Source organism: Phacochoerus africanus, chromosome 14 (genome assembly GCF_016906955.1).
Source record: "Phacochoerus africanus isolate WHEZ1 chromosome 14, ROS_Pafr_v1, whole genome shotgun sequence".
NCBI lineage: Eukaryota > Metazoa > Chordata > Mammalia > Artiodactyla > Suidae > Phacochoerus > Phacochoerus africanus.
This window is the reverse complement of record NC_062557.1, coordinates 55,861,437-55,879,208: the sequence shown is the minus strand read 5'-3', so window position 1 is coordinate 55,879,208 and position 17,772 is coordinate 55,861,437. Positions and strand designations below refer to the sequence as shown.

At 41.8% G+C, this 17,772-nt stretch overlaps 1 protein-coding gene across 2 annotated transcripts in view; it reads right to left on the bottom strand.

Moving 5' to 3' along the window:
- Positions 1 to 17,772, bottom strand: part of MAP2K4 (mitogen-activated protein kinase kinase 4) — a 112,548-nt gene that overhangs the window by 64,980 nt on the left and 29,796 nt on the right. For both annotated transcript variants that reach the window (XM_047756841.1, XM_047756840.1), the window contains exon 2: positions 11,999 to 12,101. In XM_047756841.1, coding sequence (XP_047612797.1) covers positions 11,999 to 12,101 — 103 coding nt within the window. The remainder of the gene's footprint in view (positions 1 to 11,998; positions 12,102 to 17,772) is intronic.

The window sequence follows — 17,772 nt, the reverse complement described above, 5'->3', positions numbered from 1 at the left end:
TAAGTTTTATACTTTTCCACTAAATTTATCCCTAAGTATTTTATACTTTTTCATGCTCCAACAATCATTTTTTTCAATTTCACTTCTCAATTGTTCTTTTACTAGTATTTTTTAATCGATTCTGGAATAATGATCATGTATCCTGTGACCTAATAATGTTTTGTAAATTAACTAGGATTTTATACATATATTACCCATATTATCTGCTGGGGGGGGGGGGGGCGAAGGACTGGTTTGCTTCTTTCCAATCTTTATGTCTTTTAATTCTTCTTACCTCATTGCACTGCTAGGATCTCCAGTGCAATACTGAATAGAATTGGTGAGTGCACATATTCTTGTCTTACTACCAATCTTGGAGAAAGAATTAAGTCTTTGGTCACTAAGTATGATATTAGCTGTAGGTTTTCCAATGAATGCAGTAACATAATTGATATAGACAGATTACTTGAAAGGCAAATAATCAAAATGAACACACAAAATGAAAAGTCTTTGTGTCCCTGTATCTGAACAGCTGAGCAAGTTCCTGCTCTTTTCCTAGTTTTATGAGACTCTCTGTGACGAATGTCAAATGGATACTGAATGCTGTCAAATGGTTTTTCTGTATCTACTGAAAAGACTGCCATTTTCTCCTTATTTAATTAATGCAGTGGATTATACTGATAATTTTCAAATGCCAAATTAAGATGAATCCCACTTCGTCGTGATGTGTTGGATTCAATGTGCTGATATTCCGCTGAGGATTCTCAAGTGCAGATTCATGAGGGATGATGGTCTGTAGTGTTTTTTTATAATGTCCGTGTTCAGTTTTGATATCAGAGTTATGCTGACCTCATAAAATGAGCTGGGAAATCCTCCCTAATCTTCTATTTGGTGAAAAAGATTGCAGAAGCTTAGTCTTATTTCTTCCATTAATGTTTGATGAACTTTACCAGGAAAACCATCTGAGGCCCTAAATTTCCTTTGAAAGTTTTTCATCGAAAAGTCAACTTTTTAACAGATACAGGGATACAAAGATTTTTCATTTTGTGTGTTCATTTTGATTATTTGCCTTTCAAGTAATCTGTCTATATCAATTATGTTATTGCATTCATTGGCATAAAGCTACTTATTATATTTCCTTATTATGCCTTTATTGTCTGTGGGATCTGTAGTGATATCCCCTCTTTCATTGCTGACGATGACAGCTCTGGCTTCCTCTCTTCTTTGATTTGTCTTGTTATGAAGTCATGACTTTTACTGATCTTCCCAAGAAACAACCTTTGAATTTGTGATTTTCTCTATTTGTCCATTTTCTATTTCACTGATTTCTGCTCTGATCTTTATTATTTCCTTTCTTCTACTTACTTCAGATTTAATTTGCTCTTCTTTTCCGAACTCCTAAATATTACTCATGACTCTTCCTAGCGATTCTGTGTTGGTGCTTTGCTTAGGCATTTAAATATTTAGGGACAACATGATAACACTCTTTCTTTCTTCCTGATTCACTTAGAATCCATGATCATTCTCTCAACTGAGCTTTAATTCATGCCCCTTTCTTTAGAAAAAAAAAATCCCTAAATTAAGAAACAAATTTTTAGATGATCAGTTTTAAGAGAAGCATGTATTTCTTGCTATATCAAGACGCTTAAATTTTTTTTTTCTTTTTAGGGCTGCACCTGCAGCAAATGGAAGTTCCTGGGCTAGGAGCTGAATTGGAACTGTAGCTGTCAGCCTATGCCACAGCCAAGCAATGCTGGATCCTTAACCTACTGAGTGAGCCCAGGGATCGAACCTGCATCCTCATGGACACAACTCAGGCTCGTAACCCGCTGAGCCATGACGGAAACTCCCTCAAGAAGCGTAATTATAAAAGCCCATTTAATGAAGAGTTTTTCAGATAAACTGGCACTATCTGGCACTAGTACCCCTTCCCTCCTTAAAGACCAAAAAATAACAGAAAAGGATTTTTTAAATACATCAATTCACATTGTAAAGAGACTAGGAGAGACCACACTAGAGAAGAATGGCAATAAATATTTGGAAAATCAAAAGCACAGGAACAAGAGATAACAGATTTAGCAAGGCAGAGAAAGGTAAAACTAAAAATTGCCTGCAATAGGGGATACCTAAAAAGTCAACTAACATGTATTACAGAAACCCAGAAAAGTTCAAGAATGGGAAGCATCAGATAAGGGTGGGGGTGGGGGTGTTAAATCCAAAGGCAATATTAAAAGTCTCTGTGAGGAGCAAGTAGATCCTAGATCCCCTAACCAGGTGATGATCCCACCCCTGCCTTAGCAGGTGACCCAAGGCTGTGTATTCAGGTGCAAGTGTACCAAAGGCATCAAGCACGGAGAGGAAATGTAGCAGGTGGAGGCAGCAGAGATACACCCAGTCCCCTCTGCCTATAACTACGGCAGAACTTCGGCAGCCTGCCATACGCCTTCTCTCAGCAACCCAGTCTAAGCCCCTCCCTGCTCTTCAGGGAGATGTCTTTTTCACCCCCCAGGAGGGGAAAGGAAAGAGATTTGGTGTTGCCACTGCAGCGGCTCAGGTCATGGCTATGGCGAGGTTCAGACCCTGGCCTGGGAACTTCCACACGCTGCAGGTGCCGCCAGAAAAATGAAATAAAATACAGGAAGAACACATCTCAGGAAGCCATGAGAAGAAACACTTCCCCCAAATGTGGGAGAAAACTGAAAAAAAGAAAACAAGAACTCCCAGAAACAGAATCACACTGAGGCGTGTGACACAGGCCTTCCCAGCCCATCAGCGCAGCCGCAAAGCCAGCGCTCCAGGCTGCGGGGCAGGTGCGGACAGACAGGCGGCTCTTCAAAGGAACCAAGGGATCACCTACGGAGTTAAGCATGTTGAGAGGAGATTCACAGGGAACCTTTAAATGAAGCAATCATTAACTCTGGAGAAATACATCTGCTCAAGAACAGCAGTATCATTATACTGTGACTCAATTTTAATACTACTACTAGAGAACATTCTGAAAAGTTTCTGTCAAATAGTAGAATTCCTTATTAAAGGGTAAAAGTTTCTAGAAACATGCCTACACCACAAAGGCAAGGGACCTCTGTAACATTATGAACTAAATCAGAACTCAAAAACGTGCTGCCTGATTACGACTGGTTAGAAAACTCAGCCAAAGCAGAGCAACCACATGCTTCCTTTACAGAGTAGACCTCTGCAGTACTATAGGCTAAAGGACCACGGATTATATTTTAACGTCTAAGTCTCTGATTCAAGAACCAAGATGATTTAAAACAGCAAAACCAAATTCGTCTTCAGGAGACAAGCAACTCAACAGGATTTATCACATTAATCTCTTTAAATAAATATTCCAGAATCAGCATCCACTACCTCAGCTATGAACACCCAGCTTAAGAGGAATGGAACCAGAGAATCTGCAAGGGTGGAGGGCCACGTGGTAGAGTCTGTTCAATCACACCCGTTACCACTAACCCCTACTGACAACCACTTCTCCAAGGACCACAACCAGCAGCGCACTGACTGTGGAGGTACAACCTGGGACTGAGGAAAAGATGAAATACCCCCGAACTTGATGACATTTCGAAAGATTATCTCGCACAGCGGCATTACTGCCTGTGGTCAAAAGTCAGAAACACGGACAGGTCCATCAATGGACAAAGGGATAACAAGATGTCATATATACAGACAACAAACTATCACGCAGCCTAAACCGCACACACAGAAGAACAAGGATTATATCAATTCCACTTATCCGAGGTACCCAGAGTAATCAAATTCATAGAGACAGAAAGTAGAAGGGTGATTGGGAGCTGGAGGAAAGAGCAATGGGGAGTTAGTGTTTAATGGATACCGTGTGTTTGAGAAAGGAAAGTTCTGGAGATGAATGGGAGTGATGGATACCCAACAACATGCATGGACTTAACGCCACTAAGCTGGGTACTAAGGAACGGTTACGGTGGTCGATTTTATGTTATGCATATTTTGCTACAGTAAGAGAGAAAAAAAGTTTGCAGGAGGAAAGCTACACCAGCCAAAAACAGATTACCCCACACACTCTGATCCATTGGGCATTTTAAATTTGGGGTACCAGTTTTTATGTGTAAATATTTCTACCATATATATTACTGCCACTTTGTGAAAGTCCTCCACTAAAGAAATGTAGAGATTTCAAATTACCATGATCACATCAAAAATTTCAGAGATGGAAAAAAACAAACAAACCAAAAAAAACCCTCTTAAGCTCCTGCAGACTACTGGTTTTCACACTTAGGAAGTGACCAGAGGAGTTCCCGTCGTGGCGCAGTGGAAACAAATCCCATTAGGAGCCACGAGGTTGCGGGTTCGATCCCTGGCCTCGCTCAGTGGGTTAAGGATCTAGCGTTGCCGTGAGCTGTGGTGTGGGTCGCAGATGCAGCTCGGATCCTGCGTTGTTGTGGCTGTGGTGTAGGCTGGCGGCTGCAGCTCCAATTAAACCCCTAGCCTGGGAACCTCCATATGCCATGGGAAGCGGCTCTAGAAAAGGCAAAAAGACAAAAAAATTTTTTAAAAATTAAAAAAAAAAGAAAGTGACCAGAGATTTCCTGGGGACTGTTTTGGGGAATGTGGGGACATAAGACTACCGAGCCCTCTGAGTTCCTGTCATGGCGCAGTGGTTAACGAATCCCACTAGGAACCATGAGGTTGCGGGTTCAATCCCTGGCCTCGAGCCCTCTGAGTTCCTGTCATGGCGCAGTGGTTAACGAATCCCACTAGGAACCATGAGGTTGCGGGTTCAATCCCTGGCCTCGAGCCCTCTGAGTTCCTGTCATGGCACAGTGGTTAATGAATCCCACTAGGAACCATGAGGTTGCGGGTTCAATCCCTGGCCTCGATCAGTGGGCTAAGAATCCGGTGTTGCCAAAGAGCTGTGGTGTAGTTTGCAGACACGGCTTGGATCCTGTGTTGCTGTGGCTCTGGCGTAGGCCAGCGGCTACAGCTCTGATTAGACCCCTAGCCTGGGAGTCTCCGTATGCCACGGGTGCAGCCCTAGAAAAGACAAAAAAAAAGAAAAGAAAGACTACAGAGCCCTCTCCTACTTCCACAAACCTCAGCCTGTCAGGCCCATGAATAAGACGTTATTTCGAGAATGGAGTACAGACACTGGCCTGGTTCATATTCATATTCTCTCTCCCCCCAACGCATTCACCAAATGAAATAAAGTCACTATTCTAATTCAATGCCTAAAGTGAGATCAAAGAGTTGAGGGGCACACTGAAGGACACAGAGATGGTGGTGATGCTGGGAAGGAAAGCAGAACTCCAATATTAACGAAACAGTTAATCCAAGATAGCAGGTTCAAAAGACAAAGTTTCCACAATTAGGTCAGCAATAATTATAATTTATAATTACTGTTTAATGTTTTAAGATAAAGCTCTACTGAGTAGGCTCATCATGGAATTAAGAATACTAGCGATTAACAGGGAACTTCGAAACTTCTTTTAAAATTACTTCCTAGATGTTCTATAGCACAACTGAGCCTTTTTCTGTTCAAATGTAATAAAGATAAATGAGATTCTAGAGAGCCCCTTAAATTTATAACACATGGTCCCAAAATGTTTAGCGTAAGCCCCCAAATGTATTTCCACTCATCATTATTTATTTCCAATGCTGGCTTTTAAGCTAGTGTTTCTTCTTTCAGAACAACAATCATATCTGGTGCATTCTCAATGATCCAGTGCAATGCATGCGAGCACTAACACATCACTCAGTGTGACGAAAGCATGCAGAGTGGCCACAGAGTATCTACTTCTGCGGATGTCAAATGGCATACACAGAACATGAATTTAGCACAAGCCTGCCACATGTATAAGAATACCCGGAGTTCCTGCTGCGGCTCAGGGGCTAACAGATCAGATTAGGAACCATGAGGTTGCGGGTTTGATCCCTGGCCTCACTCAGTGGGTTACGGATCTGGTGTTGCTATGAGGTGTGGTTAGGTTGCAGAGGCGGCTCAGATCCTGCGTGGCTGTCTGTGGCTCTGGCATAGGCCAGCAGCTACAGCTGCGATTAGACCCCTAGCCTGGGAACCTCCATATGCCATGGGTGCAGCCAAAAGACAAAAAAGAAAAAAAGAATATTCCTCTTCGATATCAAAAAGACGTATAGTGCCTAGTGCACGCCAGTCCTGACGGAAATATAAAAGGCAGCCCTGTGTTCTTCCTTTGCTTCTGCCTTGCACGCCACAGTTTTACAGCTCAATCTCTCAGTTAAAAAGCCAAATGGCAAAATGCTAACATCTGCCACATCTAGATAGTAGGCACAACAGTCTCTATTATAAATCTCATTGTTTGTGCACTAGAAATACACACACACACATTTTTTTTTTTGCTTTTTAGTGCCACACTTGTGGCAAGAAAAACTTATAATTTTAACCAATGATAATTAAAAACCAAGGTTTCTTGTTCAGTTTGTCTCCTCATTCTCTAAGGACTCACATAAAAAGAGTAATTTTTTTTTTGGGGGGGGGGTCTTTTTGCCATTTCTTGAGCCACTCCCGCGGCATATGGAGATTCCCAGGCTAGGGATCGAATCGGAGCTGTAGCCGCCGGCCTACACCAGAGCCACAGCAACACGGGATCAGAGCTGTGACTGCAACCTACACCACAGCTCACGGTAACTCCGGATCCTTAACCCACTGAGCAAGGCCAGGGATCGAACCTGCAACCTCATGGTTCCTAGTCAAATTCGTTAACCACCGAGCCACGACAGGAACTCCAAGAGTAATTTTTTTTGCTATACACCTAAAACTAACACAACATTGTAAATCAGCCATACAACAATATAAAATAAAAATAAAAATTTTTTTAATTATTTTTAAAGGAAATAAACAATAAAGAGAGATTCAGACAAATCTCTGAATGCCTAAAAGCAGACAAAAAATGTGTAGACAAAGCAGAACTAATAAATTCCAAGAAAGGGACTCTACAGTTCAAACACCTGTCAGTCAACTGCAGCATAAAACCTTAACTCCTGCTTCAAACTATCGAAAAATAAAAAAGACGTAATCTACAAAGAATTATTTATTCTACTAGACATAGTGATAGCAGTAGGATTGTGTTTTTAAAGAAGAGTCCTTGTCTTTTACAAACACATCCTGAAATATTTATAGATGGAATAATATGTCTGAGGTTTGGCTGAAACTACAGATGGTGGAGGACCAAGTAAAAACAGTACCAGCCATATTAACTGTTGAAGCCGCTAAAACTGATTGATAACTACATAGAGATTCATCTACCACTCTCCAGTTTGGGATATATTTGAACTTTCCATAATAAGGAGTTTAAAATAAAACAGAAATAGAGAGATGTTCCCGGTATGGCTCAGCAGTAACAAGCCTGACTAGTATCCATGAGGATGCAGGGTCAATCCCTGGCCTCGCTCAGTGGGTTAAGGATCCGGCATTGCCATGAGCTGCAATGTAGGTCACAGATGCAGCTCAGATCCTGCATTGCTGTAGCTGTGGAGTAGGCAGGTCCAATTTGACCCCTAGCCTGGGAACCTCCATATGCTGTGGGTACGGTTCAAAAAAGACAAAAACAAAACAAAACAAGACAAAAAAAAGCCCACATAAGTAGAGAAAACCACAACCTACATAATGCCAGGTGGGAGGGCACCATAGGGCAGAGATGACAGACAGATAATGGTCCCAATAGAACCTTGGACAGAATCCATAGCTGGAAGGTAGAAGGCCTAGAAACAGAAAAGCTAATTATAATTCTTTCTAGGGAAAAAAAAAAAAGGAGTTCCCACCATGGCGCAGCTGAAACAAATCCAACTAAGAACCATGAGGTTGCGGGTTTGATCCCCAGCCTCACTCAGTGGGTTAAGGATCTGGCGTTGCCATGAGCTGTGGTATAAGTCACAGACACGGCTTGGATCTGGCATTGCTGTGCCTGTGGTGTAGGCCGGCAGCTGTAGCTCTGATTAGACCCCTAGCCTGGGAACCTCCATATGCTGCGGGTGTGGCCCTAAAAAAAGACAAAAGACAAAAAAGAAAAAGAAAAATTCTCTCCAGAAGGAAAGTTTGCTTAGCTCTTCCTTTTCCTTCCACCCTCCCTCCAAAATGAACAGAGCATGTCTCTGGAGTTCCCATTGTGGCTCAGCAGTAAAGAACCTGACTAGTACCCATGAGGATGTGGGTTGGTTCAATCCCTGGCCCCACTCAGTGGGTTAAGGATCCGACAATGCCGTGAGCTGTGGTGTAGGCTGCAGGCACGGCTCGGATCCTGCACTGCTGTGGCTGTGGTGTAGGCCAGCAGCTGTAGCTCTGATTCGACCCTGGGAACCTCCATATGCTGCGGGTTCAGACCTAAAAAGAAAGGGAAAAAAAAGGAGCAGGGGTGGGGTCTCTAGAGAAAATAAACATACCACCTGGAAAAGGCAAGGCCTCCCAGGGTGAATGCTGGCCTACTCCTCATGGCATCTACAATATTCCTGGCCTAGCAGACAGCACTCAAACCATTCACAGAAAAGTCAAATCAAGCCCACCAGCTGACCACCTATAACCAGAGCTTCCAATAAGCCTTCTGGTTTCCTCATCCTCAACTATCAACAGATAACCAAGACATGGGGAAAAAATGCTAACACAAAAGAGAAAGACAACGATAAAAGAAAACTGGTCCTTGAGGAAAGAGATTACCTAAAGGGTAGAAAAGAACTTTGAAATTCCAGACTTTACACTCATAAATTAAGAAAAAGCAAGGACCAACTCAGAAGTAAAACGTCAATTGCCAAAACAGAACATTATGTGGAAGGATCAAACAATAAAGGCAACCTCCTAGGATTTAGTGTGAGAAAACAAAGAGATAGAAAATAAAAAAGAAGTCAAAGACCCAGGGAATTCAGAGATCCAACCATCAAACAACATACTTCAGGAAGAGAGACTAGGAAAAACATGAAGGAATTCTACCAAAAGAAAAGCAGCAGAAACTCTCTCAGAAACCAACACATGAATGAATCATCAAACAAAAACCATACCTCGAGTACACAGAACGACAGTCCAAACCTAGGCACACTGTCATATAATCACAGAAGACCAAGAATGAAGACGCTCAAAGTGAGAAACAGGTAATCTCTAAGCAACATCTTGGCTACAATTAAACAGATCTGCACACAGTCCCCCAAACTTAGCCTGCGCTTATAGGCACCAGAATATGCCATTCTCCCCTCTTGCCGCCTACCCTCCTCCAGCTGATTTTCAAAGTCCTTGTTCCTTCGTGAAACTTTTCACCAAGTTGTTGATCTGAAATGCTCTTATTAAATTAAATTGAAAATAAATAAATGCCCTAACCCCTGCTGCACTGCTCTGTTGACATCTGATCTGTATTACCTTAAGCCTTACTTCTTGAATTGCTGCCTTCTTGAAATTTTATTTAAACTGCTCTTTCTCAGAAAATAAGGACAGTGTCTTAATTTTTTTTCTTACTCTTCCACAGAATCCTCTGCCCAGGAGACATCAAATGCTAGATGGATCTGAAACTAATCTCTGGGATATACCTTAACTTCATGAGTTGCTTATATTTCATTTTATCTTTTCCTAAATTCATTTTAAAAGTTTTATATCTATAACTAAAGTTTAAGAAAAACTGAATTCAAGGAAATTCTAGAAGGAAGAAAGGCATATAAATGGTACGGAGTATCATAGTCAAAGCCCCCACATACTGCAAACTTATCCTTAACAGTAATCCACAGTGGTTTGCACTGCCTGATAGCACAAGAAAGAACACAAGAGGATCCCCAGGGAAGCGGTGGGGAGGGAAAGAAGATTTGCTGTCCTGAGTGGGGACACAATTGTCCTCCCTGAAGAGCAGTACAGGTAGTGGCCTACTCTTGATCCAGATAACAGACTGGCGGAATAATAAAACTCAAAGTCTGGGTCTAAAATTTTTACATACCAGAGTCGAATTCCAAAGATTCTATCACAAAGTAAAAATGCCTATTACCACGTCCTCTCAAACCTTTAACACCTGCTGGGAAGAGACAAATAAGAAACCTAGCTGGTTACAGGATTATTATGAAGTAGTGTGAAGAAAGAAAAAGAAAGAAAGAAGGAAGGAAGGAAAGAATGAAAGAACAAAAGAAAGAATGAACATGACTGATTCAAATTTTGGAAGAAAAATCTTTTTTTTTTCACCCTGTTTACTACTTTAAAAAAAAAAAAAAGGAGTTTCCGTCGTGGCGCAGTGGTTAACGAATCCGACTAGGAACCATGAGGTTGCAGGTTCGATTCCTGGCCTTGCTCAGTGAGTTAGGGATCCGGCGTTGCCATGAACTGTGGTGTAGGTCACAGACATGGCTCAGATCCTGTGCTGCTGTGGCTGTGGTGTAGGCTGGCGGCTACAGCTCCGATTAGACCCCTAGCCTGGGAACCTCCATATGCCATGAGTGAGGCCCTAGAAAAGGCAAAAAGACAAAAAAAAGAAAGGTTCTGTCCATGAATTCCCTTTAAGAAAGTCTTGAGGGGAGAGAGCACAAATACATGTTTTTCCAGTTCTAAATGGAGTCAGGTTGCCTTTCTCTTTGCCCAAAGGGGCTTTGAAAAAAGTAAGAAAGAAGGAAAGGTTTGTTGAGTCTGGTGACTGCCACATACCCTTTCTTTCTTAGACTTCAAATATGCGGTTCAGCCGGCAACCAAGGCAACAGAAGTAGACTGTTATGTTCAAGAATTAATTCTGTACCAGCCTTCACGAGAAATTCTAGGAAATGAGGAAGGAGGTTCTTTTTAAGAGCGCTTCCTTGCTGCTGGAGCTCTGGCTAATGAAGAAGTACTAAGAGTTTCCTTCCTCAGTGTTTCAGAGAAGGTAAAAAGGCTGAGCTCCAACAAGACATCTCATTATGAACACCAGTCTAATAAAGCTAAAAGACATCCCTCCCGGCCAAATAAACTGCTACTCCAGCTTTCACTGAAAATACCCTTCATTCCGCTTCAAGTGGTGAGTGCGAGCCTAAGAGGGCGCAGACACACATACGCCCTGCTTCCTTCTAGAAGCCGCTGCTGAAAACTGTGTGCAGCATTCCTACTGCAAGACACTCTACCTTCTACCGATGTGTTACTGTTTGCAAATACGATGCACACCAAACATTAAAAGGAAACAGCAATTAATGCGCCTCTTTGGGAAGATTAAATATACCTGTAGTCTAATAAGGCTGAATACATACTGTTGAGGAATTCCTATAAAACTATAAAATGATGGATTCTAACAGTTTTTTCACCATATTTCCTACCACCTGTGTTATAGTTCTCAATACCAGAACTAGGTGGAAATTATTTTTTTGGACATGAGTGCAACGTAAATACACTGGCTCTGACCCTGCATGTTCTCACCAGGTTGGCGGGGAATAAGACAGTATTTTTTAATGCATCACTTCACTCTGATTCAAAGGTTTCTACAAAATATTGTGACAACATTATTTTAAATTAACTAACATATTTCGAATACATTTCAGTGAAATGCTATGATATCATGTCTATTTTTTAATTTTAAAATATCAAGTGAACAAATTTTTAAAAATCCCTGACACCTGTACACTGGCATGTACGTATTCTTTCAATTTACTATGACAGGAAAATCTTACCGGAATTCAGTTTCTTAAGAAAGGGAATTTATTCTGTCACCGAGTAAGTGGGGAGAACTTGAGCACATTTGCAGGACAGAGTTGAGTTTTCTAAACACTACGCACAACCAGAAATCCAGAAGGAGAGGTATAAACAGTATTGTCAGAGTTCAATAAAAGAAAAATTTGAACAAGATAAATACATCTGGATCATCGGCTCTTTTTTTTCAAGTCAACTCTAAGAAGGAAAACTGTGCTTACTTCAGACTGCAGAATCAATTGCTTTCTATTTAAATTCAAATAGCATTTCAAATGCCCATAAGGTAACAGAAATATCAACCCCTCGACTTCTGAAAATTCATAAATACAGTAACTTAAAAACCTCTGCCTGAGGTGAGCCTTGTACCTGATTACCAGGGATACTCACATGTGCGGGTTTTGAACTCCTGCAGGATTGGGATTCAGAGTAAACCTTGCTGTAGATTTGAAAGGTGGATTTGCAAAATTCAACTTCAGTGCTTTGCGTTTACCTAAGAAATAACAAATAAAAAGTAAAAGTTTCAAGCACTATAAAACAGGTAGAATTCTGAGGGCATAAGAAATTCATACAAAAAGGCAGAAATTTTTCATTTAACATGTAGTTAACATTGTGAAAGGCAGCAAAGAATTTCTCAGAATTAAAAAAAAAGTAAATAAAAATGATCTAAAGTTGTAACAAATCGCTGATTTTCTCCAACACAACAGAAATCAATGCTCAGCACTTTCAGAGTTGCTAATGCTTTTGCACGTAAAAATACCACTGTAAAAATCACTCACCTCAGCAGATCTATTGAAAACCACTAAAACAGTAACACCTTTCTAATGTTATATTTTAATTCCTTAATAAAAATAATTCCCCTTAAATGTAATATAAACAATTGCGTGAAGAAGATGAAGCATTCCGCAACCACAACAGGCTAAAAGCATCCTGGTACAGCCAACTTTAAGTTAGTAACACAGGTATGCCAAACATCGTATCTGTTGGGCAACTGCTTCGGGGTGAGAAAGGGGAAGGTATCAATGTTTTATATTATACCCAAAAAAAAAAAAAAATCCCTTATAGAAAAGCCATAAAGTTCAGAACAAATAAACGAAAATATAGAAAATATTATATATATTTATAAAATAATAGAGAGTTTTTCCACACTGTATAGCATTCCCTGGTAGCCTAGTGGTTAAGGATTCAACACTGTCACTGCTGTGGTGTGGGTTCAATCCCTGGCCTGGGAATTTCCACATGCTGTGGGCATGGCACAAATTAAAAAACTAAAAATTGTGTATACACTTAAAAGTTCAATTACCCCAAAATAATCATTGTCTATTGCAGACTATTTTTCAAACATAGACACAAATGTCATTTTTTCTCTACAACTGAAATCAGACCACAATACTGTTTCGTAACATGTTTTACTCACTGACCGTATATTTTTTTCTGGTTTTTTTTTTTTGAGAGTTCAGTTTTATTTGGGGCGAAATTAGGACCTAGGCCCCGGGAGACAGCATCTCAGGGAGCCCTGAGAAACCCCTCTGAGGAGGCGAGGCGGGGAGCTAGGCTGGGAAGCTAGGGTATGAGTTTTTGCAGCAAAGGGAAGGCAGCAGGAACAAAAGCTTTACAGATCACCGGACTTCCAGAAGGAGATCTACAGAAAACCAGTTCTAGGTGAAGACGCAAAGGCCTGGCTTCCTGGACTCCCCCCTTTGACATGCACCTCGGCTGGGGGCCGGTCTTCTCGGCATCCTCGGGCATCCTCGGCGGAGTTCCCGCAGGGCTCCCTGGCCCGCCCTTGGGAGTGGCTGTTCTCACGGGGTGACCGACATCTTTCTGTCACTTAACTACAGCCCAGGAGGCAGTATTTCGGATAAGTCTGACAGACGGTCCCAAAGAGGAAAGGGGGGAGTACGGAGGGAGAAGGTGTGGGGGGGGGGCTGCAGCCCGCACACATTTTACGCAAGTTTGCTGCTGGTCTCGGGATGGTCACTACTAGTCCCAGACATCCGCCATCACTGGCGGATTTTAGCGTTTTGCTAGGTACCAGGAGATGCAAGAACTGGGCTCATAAAATCTTCTCCCCAAAACCTCTGACCATCCGAAGGCCTGCCCTTCCAGTTTTCCCAGAGCACAGAGGGCCTCACTCCGGGCCTCCACCCCGAGCTCCCCTCAGGGGGTGCTGCCCATCAGCAGCTGCCGTGGCTTTACTCCAGTAAAACTGCAGTGTTTTCCTCCACGGAGAGGCTGATGGCAGGTGCCAAACTTCAGTTCATAGCCATAAATTCGACCATCGTTTGGGAGGCATTTCATGACCCTTTTGTCCCATGGTGCTAGGAATGCTCTTTCCCAGGTCTGGCAAAGATTTTGTTGGTAGGCCAGTCAATGTGCTTTCACTGGATGAGGCCTTACTAACAGCAGCTAAAAGTCTCTGGACCACCTGTCTTACTGGTCTGTTATGGTCCGGGAAAAGATTCCCTCTTGTTGCATCTCCATATTTTTTTCTAGGTCAATGTCTTAGAAAATCATTAATGTAGGATTCTACTGCATGGAAACTTTGCGGGTTTTTTGTGTGTGTGTCTTTTTTTTTTTTTTTTTTTTTCCTTTTCCAGGGCCTCACCTGTGGCATATGGAAGTTCCTGGGCTAGAGGTCTAATCAGAGCTGCAGCTGCAGGCCTACACCACAGCTCACAGCAACGCCAGATCCTTAACCCACTGAGCGAGGCCAGGGGTCAAAACCACAACCTCATGGTTCCTAGTCGGATTCCTTTCTGCTGTGCTGCGAGAGGAACTCCCGCAGGGAAACTCTGTAACAGAACTCAGGTTTTCAGGATGTTCTGGACATCTTGGTTTCAGGTACATACTAAGGATACTTTCTCCAGTTTATGACACATACATCTCCCTATTCAAACAACATCTCTGCCATCCAAACACCTTCCCGCCTCAGTGGATTCAGAAGATGACTTCAAGGACCCAACCTGCCCGGCCGGGTGCTGCCCTGAGCTGTGGGGGTCTGAGCAGGCCACGCCAGTCCAAAAGGACTGCAGGACAAGAGCACAGAGCTCCCGTGTGGCTCCTGGACCAGCTTTCAGGGACAGGCCTTTCTGTAGGATCATGTCAGTTCCTAAGAAGCCCAATGTGGGAAGTGAGCATAGTACAACATGAACTTTCCACATAAGCTGCCCTTTGGAGTACCAAATATTTATTTGAAAATAATTTTTATTTGACAGCAAGTAGAGGAAGGATATTCAAACTGCACATGCAAAAGGTGCTCTATAAAAAATGGCAGATTTCACTGCGTTAAAAAAGCAAACTCTGCATTTACTCTTAAAACTTTAAAAAATTAGCTTCTCACCATTGGGAATGATGTTCGCTGTTGGTTTGCCATATATGGCCTTTATCACGTTGAGGTAGGTTCCCTCTATGCCCACTTTCTGAAGGGTTATCAGAAACGGGTGTTGGAGTTTGTCAAAGGCTTTTTCCGCATCTATCAAGAGGATCATAGGGGTTTGATTCTTCAGTTTGTTCATGTGGTGTATCACACTGATGGATTTGCGGATATTGAAGAACCCTTGCATCCCTGGGATAAATCCCACTTGATCACGATGTACAATCCTTTTAATGTATCGTTGGATGCAGTTTGCTAGTATTTTGTTGAGGATTTTTGCATCAATGTTCATCAGTGAACTTGGCCGGTAGTTTTCTTTTTTTGTGGTATCTTTGTCTGGTTTTGATATCAGGGTGATGGTGGCCTCATGGAATGAGTTTGGGAGTATCCCTTCCTCTGCAATTTTTTGAAATAGTTTCAGAAGGAGAGGTGTCAGCTCTTCTCTAAATGTTTGATAGAATTCGCCTGTGAAGCCATCTGGTCCTGGACTTTTGTTTGTTGGAAGTTTTTTCATCACAGTTTCAATTTCAGTTCTTGTGACGGGTCTGTTCATCTTGGCTTAGTCTTGGAACATTGTACTTTTCTAAGAATTTGTCCACTTCTAGGTTTTCCACTGTATTGGCCTATAGTTGCATGTAGTAGTCTCTTATGATCCTTTGCATTTCTGTGATGTCCCTTGTTACTTCTCCTTTTTCATTTCCAATTTTATTGATTTGAGTCCGCTCTCTTTTTTTCTTGGTAAGTCTGGCTACGGGTTTATCAATTTTGTTGATCTTTTCAAAGAACCAGCTTTTCGTTTCGTTGATCTTTTCTATGGTTTTCTTTGCTTCTATTTCACTGATTTCTGCTCTGATCTTTATGATTTATTTCCTTCTACTAACTTTAGGTCTTGTCTGCTCTTCTCTCTTGAGCTGCTTTAGATGTAAAGTTAGCTTGTTTATTTGAGCTTTTTCTTGTCTCCTGAGGTGGGCTTGTATTGCTATAAACTTTCCCCTTAGAACGGCTTTTGCTGCATCCCATAGGTTTTAGAGTGTCGTATCTGAACTTTTTTCCAGAACAGATGCTGACTCACAGACACTGAAAAACTTATGGTCTCCAGAGGAGACAGTTTGGGGGGTGGGGGGATGTGCTTGGGTTATGGGATGGAAATCCTGCGAAACTGGATTGTTATGATCATTATACAACTACACATGTGATAAATTCATTTGAGTAATAAAAAAAGAAAAAAGAATAAATAAATAAAGTCTAGATATACTCAGTAGATTATATTATAAACTGGCTCTAATTCTGAGTACCTCATTTTCAAAACAGAAAGACCATCTAGAATAGCTTCTTAAATTATCTGTAATCACTGGAGAAGAGGAAGTTGGTCTGCAGGCGCTGGGACTTCTGGGACTCCTTGTGTCCACATCTCTTCCCAAGGTGACTTTGCTGATCACTGTTGAGGCCAGTTGAGTATTTTGTCTACACCTGGGTCTGTTTGAAATTTTCCACAATAAAAAGTGTTGTCATTTAGGAGTGCCTGTCGTGGCGCAGTGGTTAACGAATCCGACTAGGAACCATGAGGTTGCAGGTTCGGTCCCTGTCCTTGCTCAGTGGGTTAACAATCCGGCGTTGCCGTGAGCTGTGGTGTAGGTCGCAGACGCGGCTTGGATCCCACGTTGCTGTGGCTCTGGCATAGGCCAGTGGCTACAGCTCTGATTAGACTCATGACCTGGGAACCTCCATATGCCGTGGGAGCGGCCCAAGAAATAGCAAAAAGACCAAAAAAAAAAAAAAGAAAAGAAATATTTCTATATAATACACACACACACTGATTCCTTTTCAGCACTGCACTCACATTTAAACAAAAGCAAATTAGGGTCTTTAAAGGACATTTACTACATAAATGAATGAGCACTCAAGTAACAGAATGTGAGATAACTTACAAAAATTAGATTTAAGTACACTCTATACTTCAGAAACATGTGCAGCTCTCTTGAAAACTGCCCAAGTATATACATTCTGGTCTTTCACTAACAAACGAAAGAACACTATAAAAGTGCAAAGTCTCTATAAGCAGCGAACTTAAGCTCAAATTACAAGGCCTGTTCTCTGTCGCGCTCCCAACTGACCAATGAGGAACTCATAAGGCAGCCTGGAGGAGAAAGAACAGCCCAGAAAACCAATCAAAGGTAAGGCTCCAGGAAAGGCAGAAAGAGGCAGCTTTCACAATACTTTAGAGGCTTGTTCAGACTCCCTGGCCCCATGGGCCTTTCTGTTTGTTGTTCAGCATCTCTTCCTCTCCCATTCACTTTCTCCAAGAACGAACCTCTATCAGCTCATCAGCTCGGTTCTTCCTCATCTTTGTTTCTCTTTCTGAAGGGCCCCAGGAAACTAAAGGCAACCTGTTGTCATGTATTCAGGTATTTTTAATGACAAAACAACAAACAAAAATCTGATCAACATGGATTTTCTTCAGAAGCCTGTAACAACTTTTACAGGGACATAAGGAAATAAGCAATACTACAAATAGCCAGTGGAGATTTTAGAAGCTAACAGGGGTTAAAATATATGTACAAGTACTTTAAAGTAATTATCAAGAAAAACTAGAAATCTGTGATTATAATTCCCCCTTCGGTAAGACTGTCACCAAATGATCAACACCTAACCAGTCAAGAGATAAATACACTCTCCCTTTACCTACAGTGGAACAGAAACAAGGTGTGTCAAACATCTGAAATTATTCCCTTGGAAGAAGAATCTGTCCAAGCACATCCACACACACTTAGAATATCTTGTGCTCTAT